Raw genomic sequence first — 17,613 nt, 5'->3', positions numbered from 1 at the left:
AGCAGTTTGTGAAAGTATGTGATTTCAAGCGATGGAGGGAACCGGCAGTATGACAAGGCTGCGTGGGAGTGGGCCAGGACACGGGGCCCAGGGGGCCACCTGAGGGTGTAGGCCTGCACGTGGGACTGAGGGAAAGGAACAGAAGACGGGGTCCGCTCTAACGCGGCCTCTGGCCCCTGGGGGGGTGGCCCAGGAGGGGAAGGGCTGGCCAGCGGAGGCTCCCCCGCGAGGCCCGGGGGTGGGCGAGGGGGGTCGGAGCGTGGGGCGGCCGGTGCCACTCACCGATGGGCCAGAGCCGGGTGGGTGCAGGGGTGCGGCGGAGCCGGAACTTCACCAGACAGGAGTTCACCACGATGCTGTCGTTGGGGTTCAGGTTGCGGGTGCTGACGATGCCGGGCGCGCAGTAGCCCCGCATCAGCAGGTAGTTGGTGTGGGAGGCCTGGCGGGCTTTCACCTCGATGGCCCGGTGCTTGCCCCCAGAGCCCTCGTCCAGGTCTTCCTCTTCGTCGTCATCCTCGTCCAAGCCCCCGTCCTTCCCCAGGCTGGGAGAGGAAAACGGACCTAGGGGACCGCGCACGAGCCAGGGCGTGGCCACTCCCCCAGGGCGTGGCCGCTGTGACGCCGTGGCCTTGAGAGGAAGCCCCCGGTGGGGAGCCCCGGCAGCGCTCAGAGCAGCGTGTGTGCCCCACCTGCTTACACCCCAGCCCTTACCTCTTAATGACCTCGTTCTCCACCATGGAGCTGTCCACCACCACGATCTGCTCCGGGATCCGGACGTCCACGGAAATGAGGCCCAGAGAGAAGAGGGTCAGGGCGGCCACACAGTGTCCTCCGGGGCCGTCCAGAGAAAATGCCACCATGTCGCGTGCAGGCTCATTATTATCCTGGTCTTTGAAGGAAAAATTATCAGGCTGGTCCAACTTGCCGGCGGCCAGGATTTTCTTGAAGAACTGGAACGATTCTGTGCAGACGGTGCTTGGAAATCGCCAAGTAAAAATCCTGTGCGGACGAAACGGAGGTAAGGTCCAAACTGAGGACGGGATGTTGGAGGGCTTCGCGTGGATGGGCTATGGGCGCTTCGGACCCTCGCGTTCAAAACTGGCCACGCCAGCCTCCCCGCAAAGCCCTCTTTTCCGCCTCTGTGAGGGCGCCGTGTTCCAATCCCCTCTGCGTGTGCCTTCCCTGCTCACCGGACACCTGCACAGAGGGGCCGTGGCCTTTCATCTAACCCGCTACTCCACGCCTCGCGGCCTTTCGCTATGAACAGGCGCCAAATTGGGGAAGGCGGATGCACGTTTTGTTAACGGTAACCTTTACGCGAGGCAAGCCCTGAACCACGGGGAGATGAGAGGACACGAGTGTGTCCGTCTCACTGTCTCCATGAGGCGGCTGCACAGTCAAGGCCTGGTCTCTGTCCACAAGCCTGCCTTCCCATATCGCTGTAATGCGGGCCCAGGTCCCAGGGAGGGACCCAGAGGTCTTCCTGATGTGAACACCACCCCTTGGCTCACAGACTAGAATGCTGCAGGGGAAAAACGGTCGAGAAGTGGCCTTCCTGGACCTGGACCCATGTCTCTTGCCTCCCAAGCCACGGCTCTTTTTACTGCAGCAGGCAGCATCCCAGGAAGGCAAAGGACGCAGAAGGTCACTCGGGAGGGGCCTTCAAGAAAGGGGTGAGCGTCTGGAGTTACGGGCAAAGGGATGCCTAAGAAAACCCAACCCCCTCATTTTGCTGCTCTTCTGTTTCTGACGACCTCAGTGCAGATCTGAGGACGGACAAGGAGAACAGCCTGGAGAAGAGGAGGCCAGCCAAGGCCGAGGGCTGCCAAGGAGAGGAGACTCCTGGGACTATTCCACAGATTTCCTCTCCGTGTGTGTGGTTAAGGAGGCCAGTGGCACAAAATGCGGAGCGGGTGACCAAGACCAGCCACGCCGGCTGCGGACCACGCTGTGAGGAGTGCTCCCGTCAGGAGGCGCTCCGGAAGGTGACTCACAGCATCCCAAACCACCACTCAGGTGGCTGGTGTGCTGCAAACGGTCTGGAAAATATGGGATGGCTTCAAGATGAAGCCCGGAGCAGCTCTGAGCTGTGAGAAAGACCGATTAGGCCCGACCACGAGGCTGTGCCGTTAGTCGAATTGTTACGTTAGAAACTCATTTTGGTAAATGTCCCAGAACAAACCATTGCGAGCGCTGCCCTTATCCTCACAGCAGGTGGCACAGCCGCAGAGAAGGAAACTCATTCCAGAAGCTGCACCCTGCACTTGCGGCCACGGGAGGGCCCCACGCCCCCGGAGGTGGCGCCCCCTGGAGGTGACGCCCTCCGCCTTCCCCAGCCCCCGGGGCTCACCTGTAGTAGGTCTGGGACAACTGGTAGGACATGGGCACGAAGGGCAGAGCCCGGTTTTTCTTCGGGCCGAGCATGTGGTTGACGCGGCGCCGGTTGACCAAGCTCCTTTTCTGGCACTCCATGAAGGCCTTCACCAGAATATGGTCCTTGTATTCCCGGTATAGGCGGAAAGTCTGCGACACAGCAAGGCAGCGGGTGAGCAAGGTGGTCCCGCAGCTGGGGGGCGGGGGGAGCAGACGCTACAGCTGGTCTGTAGAGGAGAGGCCCACAGGGGGACAAGGACACCTGGGGGTGTGGTGCGAGAGTGCCCAGAGGAAGCCAGCAGTTCCGACCCTCAACTTCTCCCTCCCATCACGTCTCACCCCAGAGACTACAGAGAGGGACAGGCAAGCTGGGAGAAAGGACTGCTCTGCACCCCACAGCTAAGTCTTGGATAAAAAGACAGTGGGAGTTGGGGCGCCTGGGTGACTCAGTCGGTTAAGCGGCCGACTTCGGCTCAGGTCATGACCTCACGGTCCGTGAATTCAAGCCCCGCGTCGGGCTCTGTGCTGACAGCTCAGAGCCTGGAGCCTGTTTCAGATTCTGTGTCTCCCTCTCTCTGACCCTCCCCCATTCATGCTCTGTCTCTTTCTGTCTCAAAAATAAATAAACGTTAAAAAAATTTTTTTTAAATAAAAAAAAAGACAGTGGGAGTCAACGCAGAATCATCTCTGATATCACTCTTTTCCCCTATCCTCACTCAGCCCATTAGTACGTCTGGTTGGCTCCGCCCACACAGTATGTTCCCAAACACGTCCGCTTTACTCCGTCCACACCATCCGGCCAACTGGCCCAACGGCAAGTGTCCAGCATCCACTAGACCCCAGGACAGTTCCTGCTAGGCCTGTCTCCTCAAAAGTGCTGGCCAGGAAAAAGTATGGTCACAGTCTGAGCATTTTAGGCTCGGAAGGTTCTCTGCCGCATCGCCCCCAGAACCACGAGTGCCAGAGAAGACAGAGGCTCGTGGACTTCGAGGGAGCTTCCGAGGCCACATTGCTGGGCAGGGGTGGGACCAAGAAGAGGCGGGAATGAGGCCTCGCCCTCAAGTCCAGTGACCTCACCACTGTGCCATGGCAGAGGGACTTAGGAGATCAGCAGAGCCAAGGCAGGAGTCAGTCAGGGTGCTGGCCGGAGGGGGATCTGGGCACACACTGGGTCTTGTCAGTCTGAGGCCCACACACCACCCTCGATGTCTCTAGACAGAGCTTCGACGTCAGGCATGGTGCACAGACCATCAGGCCTGAAGGGAAAGCACTGCATGGGGCAGAGGGAAAGAGGCGGGGGAGGGGCCCGTTTGCCATCATTCCTCTCCTCTGGGGAGGGAGGAGCTGGCCTCCACTTCCTGTGAAAAGCCCTGTAACCTACCCCCAAAACCACACTGTACACACTGTATGTTAGTCAACTCGACGATATTTGTATTTAAAAAAAGAGAGGAAAAAAAGAAAAGCCTTGTGTGATGGGCATGCTCCCCAGATGACTGCTGGTGCAGGAGCACTCACACCAAGCCTGGGGAGTGAGCGAGTGTGGCCCAGCCTGCCAGATATGCGAGAGGCAGACAGTCGACCACGGCCCCCCGGGAGTGGCTGCTTCCCTGCAAAGCACCTCCGGAAGTTTGCGGCTGCAGGGAGCCTTGTGGGGTCCCATATAAGGCCTCTGACCTCATCCCCGATGGCCCTCCAGCGTTCAGTGCCAGCGGGGCAGTCGCGGACGAAGCACCCGCCTCTTGCTGTGGCCCAGGCACTGCCTCACGCAACTTCCCACGCCCCCGGGGGGCAAGGAGAGTGATGAGGCCTTCGGCACCACCCACCAGAACCCAGATGCCGCCTGCAAACGGAACCGGAGGAGGGACAGCAGCAGGATGACGCGGGGGACGAGGCCCTGGCTGGGACGCGGGGACCTGGCTTTGGCCATTAACTCTGGGGCTGGGCTTGCTTGTGTGATGAGTGGTTGGACTGACCCCCGAGGTCCCATCCAGCTCGAATCCCCGCTGGGCAGAAGAGACAAAAGGTCCCTCCGTGGCCACAGGTATAAAGTCGGAAATTGGGATCTTTATGGGCAATGCTGGCAGTAAATTAAAAACATTTTTTTTTTTCTTTTTAAACAAGCTTGGGTCTGACAAGACAGAGCCAGGGCCAGACTGGGGGCTGTCTGCTTGGGACTTCTGCCCACCCCCCTACCCCGTTCCATTCTTGTTCTCTGTGTGTTGAGGCTCCCACAAGGCTTTGCCCTCTTTATCTGTAAAGTGCTGGGATGCAGGAGGGGCGAGGCACCACCACCAGCCTCCAAGACATACACACGTCGCGTGAATAAATGTGGCTCAAGTGCTGCGTGGCATCGACGGGGGCAAGAACAGGATGACTGGGGACCCCTCCACCACAGCTGCATCTCGCGGTGACGAATTGAGAGAGGCATGGAAAGAGCGTTCAGTCTTGAGTCTGCAGAGGCCTGGCCGTTGCTGTAAAAGGACTCGGGCCGGGGTGGTGCTCTGAAGCGCCACCAGGTCACACGGGGTCACGTATTTTCCCTAAATCGCTCCGTTTCCCCCCAGTGCTCCTCATCTCCTCTGTGGCCAAAGTAACAAGCACCATCTGGAAGATACGTGCAGTGTCCAAGCTGGGTCTACACTGTGTCTTCCCCCAGGGTGCTCCGAGGACCCTGGTCAGAATCCTGGGGCCGGCAGCATGCTTGTGAGGATCCCACCCCCTCTGCGGTCTCTGGGCGTGGGGCCTGGGGGCCACATGCTGCAAGAGCTCCCTGGTGGATGAGGAGGTACCCAAAGTTTGGGACACTACCTGTCTGAACTCATCAGTGGGATTAGAAACAGGGGCACCTGGGTGGCTCAGTCGGTTGAGCGTCCGACTTTGGCTCAGGTCATGATCTTGTGGTCTGTGGGTTCGAGTCCCGCTTTAGGCTCTGTGCTGACAGCTCGGAGCCTGGAGCCTGCTTCAGATTCTGTGTCTCCCTCTCTCTCTGCCCCTCCCCTGCTTGTGCTCTGTCTCTCTCTCTCTCTCTCTCAAAAATGAAGAAACATTAAAATAAAATAGGGGCGTGTGGGTGGCTCAGTCGGTTAAGTGTCCGACTTCAGCTCAGGTCATGATCTCGCGGTCCGTGAGTTCGAGCCCCGCATCGGACTCTGTGCTGACAGCTCAGAGCCTGGAGCCTGTTTCAGATTCTGTGTCTCCCTGTCTCCTGACCCTCCCCCGTTCATGCTCAGTCTCTCTCTGTCTCAAAAATAAACGTTAAAAAAAAAATTAAAAAAAAAAATAGAAGAAAATAAAAAAAAAAGAAAGAAATAATACCATCCCTTTTTTTCATATTTGTCCCCCTCGTGTTCCAAACTGGGCTGATTTGGTAACGTAAACCAGTGCTGAGTTTCAGATTTGGAGGTCAAATACAAAAGTAAATAGGCTCCACTTGGAATACACCTGTGCGACCATCAAAAACAAGGGAGGCACTGGCTTCGGGCGGGGGGCAGGTCCTTCTGAGCACCTCTCTGCTGGGGCCCTGGAGCCACATGGACTCTGGGTCGACGGAGAGTCGTGTGATCGTGGGCATTTGCTTTTTCGCGCCCTGGGAAACGCAAGTTTCCTGTTTGTAGCGAGTGCTAATTAATACCAGCACCTCCCCAGGCTCGGGATGGGGTTCAAGGAGAAGCGCCTGCCTGCCCTCCACCCTCACTCAGCCAAGATAAAGCAGCATTACGTTCTAAGACGTTCTCAGGAGAGATCTAAGCTCGTGGCCCGGAGAAAGGCAGGCTTCCCGCACGGTGATCTCCAGGGATCAAAGTACCTCGACATTTAGAAGTTCTGATTTGAGAAGATAAGCTGTACAGCTCAATTGCTGCCTCAGTCCTTTGTCATGGCTCACCTCCTCTTCTGCCTAAGTTTCTGCCTTAAACATCAGACCGAAAACCTCAGCACAGGAAGGATTTGGGGGGACGGTCACTGGATCCTGCCGCCACACTTCCAAGATCAAAGAAGTGAGGGCGCGAGTCTCAGGGGAAATCGGACCCCCCGAGACCGCACAGCTGAGAAGAGAATGAGCGAGGAGGGCCTCCCTCGGCTCCCGCCTCTGACAGGGCGAGCCCCACAGCGCTCCCGCAAAGCTGCCGCCGGGTGCCCACTACCCACCTGAAACGACCGGCAGGACTCCATCTGGCTGTCTGAGAGGGCCAGCGTGCTCTGGACCAGGTTCTGGAGCACCAGGAAGTGGATGTCATCCACGCTGAAAGACAGTGGGGTGGGCGGCAGAGCACGTGAGGCCGCGGGCCACGGGCACTGCTCACTTTGGGTGGATTCAGTTCTTGTTTCCAAAAAGTGCTGCATCCCATGAAAGTGCTATGAATGCCTAGACTATTCATAAACCAAAACAAAACACATGGTGGTTTTTAAGCCTTACTAACTGCTCCATGTTTGCAGGAAAAACCGTTTGAGTCTAGTGGGTAAGTGGTGCCGTACCCTGGAAACAGGTGTACGTGACAACTGACAAATGTAGTTAGGGCTGAGATTTTTTCAGTGCACCTACCTACCTACCTACCTACCTACCTATGAGATCAAGAGTAGCAAGCTCCACTGACTGGCCCAGCCACGTGCCCCATTTTCATCCAACCTCCAACAAGTTCTTCTCCAAAAAGGAGAGGCTTCTCATTGAAATGTAGAACTAAAATCAAACTGAATCTTGGTTATCCAACATGAGAAAAACCAGCTGAGCTTTCTAACCAGAGCTTTGCGTGGAAAGCTCACGGGCTGAGAATTGAAACTGTCTCCTCAACTCACTTTAAGGCTAAGCCACTGCTATGTGAGGGTCGGGTGGGCAAGCTTTTCCCGGAAAGGGCCAGATAATAAATATTTCGGTCTTCGAGGGCTGTGTGGTCTCTGCCATAGTCACTTGACCTGATGTTGCAGGATGAAACCAGCACAGACGACCCACAGAACAGGCCGGGTTCGCACACAACTTCACCTTCAAAGACGGCTGGCAGGCTAGGTCGGGCCCAGGGTGTCTCCTGTGCTAGGCCGCAGGCAGCCGGGATCATGGGCTGAGGGAAAGGCACTCGGTAAATCAGTACCTACCTATTAAGTTCATCCTCTTTCCTGGTCAGATCCTTTTCGTCTCCAATCGCCAAAACTCGGTATCTGCATAAGGGACGAAAGGAGAGCATGTCAGTGGAACACAGGAGACCTTCGCTGCGCGGATGCTTGCTTAACGTGGCCATTTGCTGGCGACCGTGCTGGAGAAAATGTGAAACTCGTTAACATTCAAACACGTACGTGTCAATTACAATGAGAAAATACCACACTCCGCTCATCAAACGAGCGCGCTGGTAAAGAGAGGGTTGAGAAAATGAGGAGTGTTCATTTATGGACAATTATGAAACAACACGGAAAAGTGCCTATTGGCAGAGAGCCACCGCTAATTGTCAAGGGAAGGGGATCTAAAATCGTGGGCCCATCAGGATTAAAAACAAGCATAAGAAAGATGTCTGGAAGAAGATATCTCAAAAGAGGGAGTAGCTGTATTAGATAGCAGGCTATGTCCCCATCTGTGTTTCTGAGCTTCAAGTAATGTTGTTTGTGTTCCTACCAAGCAAACAAATACAAGAAGAGAAGTCCAATGGGCCAGCCGTTGCATTACAGAGCCAGGCAATTCAATGTACGACAAAATCGCAGAACTCACTTAAAAAAAATAATGGCTGTTCATTTGCAAGACATTTCTTTGGCTTCTATAATTCTAAAGTCAAAATTTGTCTTGGCAACAGTGAATTCTTCCTAAAATTTAGTTAACAGGAAATGTGAACTGGTTTTAGTCAAAGTATTTGGATCCATTTTCTTTTTTGCCTGTCCTGCCAGAATGCTCCAGATCAAATTTAGTGTTAAACTGTTACAACTGGGCGGGACTTCTTCCTTCCTCCAGATGGTTCATGAACTCTCCTTTAAAAAGTAAAAAGGCTTTATTTTAACCGTATTTTTTTTATAACTAAAAGTTGCCTCGTAAATTTACTGAAAATATGCGGGCTATTTGAAACACCTTTAAGACTGTACATAAACCATGCCCTTTGAGAGTTCTGGGGAACTCTGCAAAAACGAGCCCCAAACACAAAAGAAGGCACTGATGTCAAGTCTGAAAACAACTACAAATCGCTCGCTGGTATACGCGGGCACCACGTAAATTGTCTGTTGGACGGATGGAAGATCGAGATCTCCGGATGAAGCTGTTGGGGCTAAATGCAACCATGTCCTAGGGTTCCCAAACAGGAACCAACAGATGAACGTCCTCTCTACAGGAAGAAATTCAGACATCTAGTGGCCAGAGGGACCGCCTCGATGGGGCTGGTAAGAAGGGATTCACAGGTGAATTAGGCAGTGGCCACAGGCCTGGATCACAGAACTCAAGACTTAAAACACTTCACGGGTTCTGTGCTCGGACCCAAGTATGTTCTCCAGGCGCCCAGTGGCCGAGCTGGAAAGAGCTGGGGCTCTGGAACCAGGCCCACCGTGGAAGTTCAAACCCTGGCCCTGTGGGTCACAAGCGCTGCCGCCTCGGAAGGGCTACTTCTATCCTGGAGTGTCCTCCTAGGTCAAGTGAGCAATCTTAGTAAAAGCACACCCGGCGCGTGGGGAAGCCCGGATTAAGTCAGTAGCAGGGCCTCTGTGGGAGAAGGAACGGGGGCGCCCGGTGGGGTGCTGGGGATGGCACTGGCCTCTCCTTTTTCAAGTTGCCCACGAGAGGAGGCGAGCTGCTTCAGAGTCAGGGGACACAGCCAGGTCAGCTGCAAGGCCGTGGAACTGCTGACCAGGGGAGACGCCCGTGGCCAGTGACTCTTCCTCTTGCCCCATAAGAGTCACACAGAAACTTCCCAGAAGAACCTTACCTGGCAAACAGCTCCTGGAGTGTGTCTGGGGTTTCAAGATTAGGATTCTTCAGGGCTGAACTGAACTTCTCCTTGAGCTTCTCCACAAACTCTTTGTACTCATTGGCACAAACCTTTCAAGGTGACAGAATGAGATTAAGCCGTTTCTCTCCCTGAAGGGAGGTTTTGCTGATACGTCAAGGGAAATCTTGTCACAAATTCCCAGCAGCGACCCCCCGGAAATGTGGACTGAGAACCGTAACCTCCTCTGCCTTCCTGCCTCCTGAGCCTGCTGAATCCACCTGGGAAGGTGACAGACACCACCGGGCCCAGGGATTTCGGGCAAGGAACACGCTGCCAGCCCTCACTCCTGCACTGCCAGCTCTGCCCCAGGCCCCAGGAAGGCCCAAGTGTGTCCCACACTATCCCTGCAGCCTCCCACGGCTGCGCGCCACCTATCAGCAGGCCCGGCCCGTGCTCCCCTGCCGCCTCCCCCTTCCCAGCTCTGTCCCTCTCTGGCTCACCCTGAGCACAGCGGCCTCGGCCTCCTCCTCCTCCCGTCCCACCCTCAGCCGTGGACCCCAAATGGCTCCCTCCCTCCCTGCGCTGCACCCAGCCCAGTCCAGGCTAGGGCACAGATCACTCTCCCCGCTGCCTCACCTCTAATCCATCCCCCAGGGGGGCAAGCTGTCCCACGCTGCAGGAGGAGGGCATGCTCCTGCCCCACTGTGGCCCCCTCCCCAGCGCCCTGTTCCCCCTTCCTTTGCTGCCTCTGTCTCAGTGGGTCCCTCATCTTTGGAGTCCAGGCTAAGTGCTAACACCTTCGGAAGCCCTCTGCAGTAGATGCTGCTGGCAGCCCATTTCCGGGGCCCCATTCGTTCTCAGCCTGGAGCCAGCCCCGATCTGATTGGCCCAGCCTCCCAGGAGGAGTCAAGATGAATCTAGACCAATGACAGAGACCTCAGGGGCCTCTGGGCAAGGCTGGCCCCTCCCTGATCCCAGGGTCCAGTGCCACCCTCTCCCCATCCTTTCTGCCCTGGGATTCTGGGGTGAGGATGGAGCTCCACCTGTCAGGGGGCAACCACGAGGTGCCCAGTATGAGGATGAACACTGACCATTAGGGACCAGAAGCGAGTGACAGACTGAACGTGGGGCCTTGATGACATCTCTGTTTTGCTGTGCCCGCACAGGGCTGCCCTCTTCTGAGGTGCTGGGCACATGGGAGAAACAGCTAGAAGCCCCGTGGGGTTGTTGTGTTTCGTCATCTGCACCAAAAGTACTCAGTACTCCCTGTGCGACCTCAGCTGGCCTGGGCTTTCCCCTCGGGTGACTGCACTGCTCTGAAGAGTCACTTCTCTGCCTGTCCACTGCCCTGGGCTCCCCGAGAAGGGCTGTGTCTCTGCTGTGACCGGCCTTGCCTGGCGCCAGGCCTGACACACGTGTACAGAGCCCGGGGCTGGCTCGGCGAGCGGGGGATGAGGAGACTCTGAGCCACAGGGCAGGGAATCTGGGTCTGGAAAGATGGCTTCACTCCTGTCAGCCGCCGGCCCAGCCTGCCCACAAAGTATCCAGAAAACTCAGGCCCCGTCCTGTCTGCTAACTTTCCAGGGAGTCCAGCGGTTTGGACTTTTCGAAGAGCGGCCGTTTTCTTAACGAAACAGGCCCAACTGCAAAGTGGCGTGTCAGATTCTAACCACCTCTGAGAACCGGTGCTAGAGCCACATCAAACGGGGGCCAAAGCCACAGAACTAAGGAGCCGATCTCCCAGACGCGCGGGAGAAACATCCACGTTGTAAGGCCAGTGGAGGTGCTGCGGGACCCACAGGACGAGACGAGAACTCAGAGACCCCTGCCCTCAGGGCAGGCTGAGCCTGATGACCCAGGGGGGCCTACCTTTGGGTCTTCGTAGTCGCCCTTTCGATTCATGAAGTCCCCGACAAGTGCTTTATCCTGGTACACCTCGGCCAGGCAAACCCTGCAGGGAGGGAGGACGGCCGTGAGGTCTGGCTTGTAACGAGGTCTGTGTTCAGAGTCGCCGGAAGGCTCCTGTTCTAACACATCTGGCCTTGGCTAAACACAGAGTACGATTTCCTTATACCTGCTGGGTGATGACGGCTCTTAACAGTGCAGGATTTGGGGTCAGCCAACCCTGAGTCAAGTCAGGTCTGTGGCCGCCCACACGTCACACGCTCGGCCTCTCCAAGCTTCCGTCCTCCACTTATAAACTGAGAACAGGGACTCCCGCCTGCCTGCCCTCACAGGCATCTGGCCAGGACCAAATGAGATGTCCTATGTGAAGATGTGCTCTAAATGTTAAACTATCACACAGGCCCTGGTGTCACTACGGGAAAGAGCTCTCATCTCCAAAAGCGCTCTGTCCGCTACACATCTTTGTCTCTCCACGACGTAAGGAGAGCCTGACCTGCCCACTAAGAAGCATGGGCAAAGGCAATCCGTGTTTGCAGGGCTGCTATGAGCCGGGCACTTGCACCTCCACAAAGAGCTTGCAAGGTGGAGGCTGTCATTCCATCCTAGAGCTCGGTGAGGTGTCGGGGCCCCACGGTCACCTGCCTGCCGAGGGCCGGGGCGGGTGGGCCAGGGGTGGCTAACATTGGCTGTATCGTTCTGTTCGCGGGTGAGGGCACAGCCCGCAAGTGGATACACGTCTCGTGCCGGGTCCTGCGGCTCTGGGCCGCAGCCCTTCGTGTCCCCCTCGCCCAGCAGCCACTGCGGGACAAGCGGAGGAGCGTCAGGCAGGGGCCAGGAAGCCCAAGTTCCAGAACTCACTCCACTGCCAACGTACTATCACCCTGGCCGACTTGCATCCTCTCTCTGGGCCTGTTCCCACTCTGAAAAAAGAGGGGTTTGGAGCAGGTGACCACAGCCCTAGAAAAGTCTAAGATTCTCCACATAGGGCCAAGTGGCTCCCCAAAGGAAGGGCCCTCGTGCACTGGCCCCTGCAGACATCTGGAGGCATGTGTGGTTGTCACGGCTGGGGGTGGGGTGCCGCTGGCATCTAGTGGGTGGAGGCGGGGCTTCTACTAAACATGCTACAGTGCACAGGATGGCCCCACAACAAACAGTGACCTGGCCCCAAATGTCAGTCGTGCTGAGGGTGAGAAACTGGTCGCAGTGGTTTACTCCACAGTCCACGGCTGGGCTGTCTCCCTCTACAACCCAGCGGGCGGCAGGCAGCCCACGGCTCAGAGTCAACCCGAGCCACGCTCTCCTGCCGACCCAGGGCACGAACAACCAGTCGGTGGGAGCAGTCCTTCCCAACCCCGCCACGTGCCCCCTCCTGGCCCCGCTCTCGTGCTGGCGGCAACGCTCGGGCCCCCCCGCGCACAGCCCGGACGCCCGCTGGTCCTCCCCACTCGAGCCCATGCCTGTGGCGGGGGCTGACAGGGCGGGCGACAGCGCCCGTGCCCTGGCCGTGGGAGGGAGGCCTGGGTGGGCAGCCTCACTGGCAACCGACAAGCCACAACGAGGATGCTTTGCGGCCCCCAGCCAGCCGCCACCACCACGCGGACCCGGCCCTCTAGGGGAACGCCAAGGACGTGCTGAGGACGTAACGGGGACAGTGCTCTTGGGTCCGATGACTCCGGTCCTGCCCCGCTTCTTCCTGGAGGGAGCTATGTGACGGGCCCTGACATCTAGAACCGCCCTGAGCGCTGAAGACAGTGGTGAAACTCAGCAGACGCCTCTGCCTGACCACACGCCGCTGGCGGGATGGATTCAGTAAGCCGCCCAGCCTGACTGGCCTCCGCGTCCTCATGGGTAGTGAAGGACAACAGCACGTACGTCACAAGGCTGTCCTGAAGCGTGTAAGACACCGGATACGGAAAACGGCCCAGAGGCAGGCCGAGCCCTTGAAAACTCACGAGCAGTTTCACCCACAGGCCCCAACACTCGGGCAGGCTACGGGCGAGCTATTGCACACTCACCACTCTCTCTGGATTTTGGAGCGGACTCTTGGGCAAACGAGATGCAAGGAGAGTAAAGAACGAACTAGAAGCACGGGAGTAACTGTGGCCCCAACTTATGCAAGTTCAAACACGGCTTACTTATAGTTCAGATAGGCTTGGGGGTTTCTGACTATGTAGCGAGCTCTTCGTCCGACCGAATGGGAGGTTTTATCCAGAGACTCTTCAAAGGTGGAGTGCAAAATGTCCCGCACAACTTGCCAGGGGACAAATGGGCCCTTCACCTGGAACACACACAAGCCAAGAAGGAAAATCAGTATCCCCAGAGCCTGCGTTATGGGTCACGATCGTAAAGGACGGGGGAAGGCATGTTCTGCGGCGCCTCCTTCCTCAGCGGACACTCAAAGCCGGCCCCTCCCGGGTTTACTTGGATCACATTTATGGAGCACTGACGGTGTGCCTGGCACGAGTGAGGTGCTGGGCAGGGAAGAATAAGCCAAATCCTCAACAACCGGTGGGAAGAGTGTTCCGGCAAGTAACAGGTACTCAGAGGGCACAGGGTAATGCTGTCTGGAAGGGCAGCATGTTAGGGAAGGTTATGACAAACATGTGTCAGCTGGGCGGTTCTCGAGGTTTAAGAGCACATTGCGTATGCTCAGAAACATTCTGTGCATTAGTAGAAACAGAAGCACTGAATTAGCTTCACCATCAGAGACTCAGGAGAACATCTCCGCCAAAAACATGCAGGAAAGGAGCACCAAGACAGGGAAGGGGCTTGATCACGAGGTTATTCTCCGAAAGCCCCCAGAATGAGGTGGCCCAAGAATGTGGTGTGTATTTAAGCAGATGAGGGGAGGGTCTGCTGCCCCAGAACCAAGCAGGGCTCTCCTGGTCCCACCGGCTGCAAGGAGGGTGGGTGGAGGCAGGCACATCTCTCCGCTATCACAGAGGCAAGGAACAGAGATCAGGGATGGCAGCCTGTCACCTCCAGGTTGTTCCCTGGAGGAAGAACTGGGCTGGAATTTAGGAGGGAATGGGGGGTGAGAGCATCTAGAGAAGTGGTCAAGAAAAGGGATCCAGCAGGCCTGATGCAGAGGGCATTCTGGGCACGGGACCTCCGCCGGGGCTTCTCTTGGCTGATGCGCCCGAGGACAGGGCACGCAACCTGGGGGGCACCAGGGAAGCCGGTGGTGTTACTACCTGGAGGAGGCCCTGGACTACACAGTGGCAGAGCCCATCCTCTCGCGGCTTCTGTGAACCAGCCTGCCTGGACGTTCACCTACCTGGATGGCTCTCCCCACGCCCTGCTGCAAACTCAGAAGATCAGAGCAGGGCAAAGAGGCAGGAATAGTCAGACTAGGAGTCAGTGAGGCTACTCTGGGGAACATGGTGAGAAGGGGAGCTCTGGCTCGGGGTGGGGAACCTTCTTAGAGGCAGTGACATCAGAGGAAAGGGGAAGAATTTGCTCGATGGGAAGCCCCTCCCCAGCTGCCGGGGTTCAAGGACACAGACTGGGAAGAAGACGTGAGTGTGGGGGACTGTGGCACAGAAGGCGGGGACTGAGCCGTGACGAAGCCGGGGAGCCGGGCTGAGGCCACCATCACCATCCCACACGGATTCGCGGAACGACGACCCAGTGGTTACCGTGTGGTGAGCACTGTGCTAGGGGCTGTGGCTACGAAACAAACGGGCGGTCTCCCTGCCTTGAGCGGCAGCCACTCCCACAAGCCAAGAGGGGCCAGAAGCAACAGAAGCAGCGTGAAAAGTCCACGTGCGAAGGACACGGTAAGAACGCGGTAATTACTTCCAATTGGCAGGATCGATGAAGCCTCTCCAGAGATGATAAGCAGTTATGAAAGAAAAATAGGAGTTTTCCAGGCAGGTGAGGGCGGGAGAAGGGGAGCAGAAAGTGTTAGGTTCCCGGTGAAGAGAGTAAGAACAGCACAGAGCTGTTTAGCCTGCAGGTAGGCAAAGATCTATGCGTGTTAGCCGAAGGCTGGAAAGAAATGAGCAAGGCCGGGAATATTCATCTGTGGGATTCTGGGAAACGTTTTTCCTGGTGGCCAAGCAAAACAGTTGAGCGTCCCAGGGGCCTTGAGTGTCTGTGTGCGGCCACATAGGGAACAGAGCTCCCCACGAGAGGGAAAGCGAGGCGGCAGGCCAGGGAGGGGCAGGGGCCTGGGGGCCAAACACCTTGGCATTGAGGACGTTGCTGGCGATGGAGAGGGAAAGCGAGGCGGCAGGCCAGGGAGGGGCAGGGGCCCGGGGGCCCGGGGGCCAAATACCTTGGCATTGAGGACGTTGCTGGCGATCCGGCAGAGCATGAGCAGCCCGTCCTCCTGCATGGACCACGTGACGCGCAGCCGGGTCATCCTCTGCAGCGCGCTCTGGTCAGCCTCATCGTGGTAACGCAGCCTCCTGTTTTTCTCTTTGGGGGACTCTTCTAAGAATATCAGGGGGAGAAGAGAGGGAGCTTCTAACAGCCGGATTGGAGCTGGCACTCTGGAGGGGAAGGGTCCCTACTCGGCTAGTGAGATCTGACCAAGGCTATCAGCTACCAGAATCCCATTGTGTCAGAAACCATAGAAACTAACCGCAAAAGACTCGGGCCTTGACAGATAGATACTTTAGCCGCTTCTGTCATTTTCTCTCTGGTCAAATTTCATTGTGAGAAGCTGGGCAGCCTGAACGCAGCCCACGGCCCATCCCTCCCACCGCAGTGGTAGGCACTTTGAGGGCTGGAGCATGCGCAGGGCCCCCACCATTCTCCCGCTTGGCGACCTCTGAGATGGTGGGCACACTCCGGGGCACCATGGGGACAACAAGGTGCAGCCTTCAGGGCTCCGTGAGGACTGAACCAGACTGGGTATAAAATACCCCATGCGGTGCCAGTCACCAACATTATGGAGTATTTACTGTATGCCAAGCACTGGTTTAAGCTGTTTACATATTAATAACCCATAATCAAAATGCTACTTTGCATCAACTCTATAAGGAGGCAGTTATAATCCCCATTTTGTAGCCGAGGACTCTGAAACACGGTGAGACACGGCAATTTGCCCAAAGTCGCACAGCCCAGTCAGTAGCAGACAGAGGGTCTGAACCGTGAGCTCCTACCCGCCAGGTTCTCTCAACATCTCCTCCCCTCGGGATAGACTCATGGCAGTTTGACAAGGTAAACACCATATGCTACTGCTAATTCCAAGAGACTGCTTGTTTAGGACATTTCTTCCAAATTAAGGCAGAAGAAAAGTAGGGTGAGAACATTTGGGATTCCACGGGACACCACCACCGGATTTTGCCTTGTGATGAATTCAGGTCTTTGTGAGAGAACTGACCCCAAGGCTATCTGGATAGGCTGAGCTGAAGTTGGGGGGGCGGGGGCGGAGCTTTCCAATGGACACAAGCCTATTTGTTATAAACAGCAGCCAAGTAAACCACTGAAAACAGGTTCCCATTTAAACATTCTGTTCTCATCGGAAAACGGTATAGCTATCAGATCGTTGTTACGACACACAGACCACTTAGATGATGTAAAAATGAACGAAAACACAGGCACCCATCTCCTCACTGTCCTCCTGCTGTCCTTCGCTAGAATACTTGCCCAGGGGAAGGATCCAAAACAGCAGTCTAAGACACACCCAGGGGGCTCACGAGACTGGAAGAGATTCCGCAGGACTGGCCTGACCGACTCCCACCTTTCCTCTGAGTTAAAAACACAACGTGACTTTTGAACTTTGCCCCGATTGATATAATGCAAGTATCAAAAGCCAAACCAAAAGAATAATAGGATTTTGGCTGGTTGAGATGAGGATTTCTGCTAATGATTTTTGCTAAGGTTTTTTCAGTTGAGATGAAGTTAGAAAATTGAACTGAGGGGCGTCACAAAGCTGAAAGACCCTATAAGACACAAAGAGGAAGCATGTAAGAAGCTTGAGGATCTCTCAGTCTGCCAGCTCGATGTGGAGGACGAGATGGCGACCGTGCACGGTCAGCCCTACAAACAGAGGGAGAAGAGAAGCCCAGGTCTGGGGGCAGAGCTCAGCCCCGGCCGCAGTGAGACTGCAGTCCGTCTCTGAGCCGGAATGTACAAAGACAAGGCCTAGTCGACGTGAGCGACCATCACGGGACCTTTTTTCTTTTTCTTGATCTTCTTTCCGGGGTCTTTCTTCAGCCGTTTCCGCTTCTGGCTTTTCCCACCCCTCACTCTCCAGTTCCGGTCCAGTGTGGGCTCTCGGTCCATCTCGAACTGTTCTTCCCTGTCAGTGCAGAGCTCAGATCCTGCTCTGGCTTCCCCCCAGATATTCAACCTGCCACTGCCTGGAAATAAGCACAGGAGGTGAGCATTTCAGGATGAGCCCCGCGAAGGCCGGAAGCCGAATGGAACGTGTGGTAGGTAGTCACGTGGCCTGGGCCGGTCCCGTGTCTGTTTCCAAGGTGAACCCCCAGCTCAC

General features: G+C 56.4%; 1 protein-coding gene across 1 annotated transcript in view; it reads right to left on the bottom strand.

Moving 5' to 3' along the window:
* The window catches only part of GTF3C1 (general transcription factor IIIC subunit 1), a 75,461-nt gene that overhangs the window by 5,723 nt on the left and 52,125 nt on the right, over positions 1 to 17,613 (bottom strand). The window contains exons 23-32 of the mRNA XM_043560242.1: positions 17,291 to 17,479; positions 15,445 to 15,602; positions 13,301 to 13,443; positions 11,130 to 11,211; positions 9,258 to 9,370; positions 7,459 to 7,521; positions 6,520 to 6,613; positions 2,351 to 2,523; positions 712 to 999; positions 283 to 542 (exon numbers count right to left, since the gene is read on the bottom strand). Coding sequence (XP_043416177.1) covers positions 283 to 542; positions 712 to 999; positions 2,351 to 2,523; positions 6,520 to 6,613; positions 7,459 to 7,521; positions 9,258 to 9,370; positions 11,130 to 11,211; positions 13,301 to 13,443; positions 15,445 to 15,602; positions 17,291 to 17,479 — 1,563 coding nt within the window. The remainder of the gene's footprint in view (positions 1 to 282; positions 543 to 711; positions 1,000 to 2,350; positions 2,524 to 6,519; positions 6,614 to 7,458; positions 7,522 to 9,257; positions 9,371 to 11,129; positions 11,212 to 13,300; positions 13,444 to 15,444; positions 15,603 to 17,290; positions 17,480 to 17,613) is intronic.

The sequence above is a fragment of the Prionailurus bengalensis genome, chromosome E3 (assembly GCF_016509475.1).
Source record: "Prionailurus bengalensis isolate Pbe53 chromosome E3, Fcat_Pben_1.1_paternal_pri, whole genome shotgun sequence".
Lineage (NCBI taxonomy): Eukaryota > Metazoa > Chordata > Mammalia > Carnivora > Felidae > Prionailurus > Prionailurus bengalensis.
This window is presented reverse-complemented; position numbering and strand designations above follow the sequence as displayed.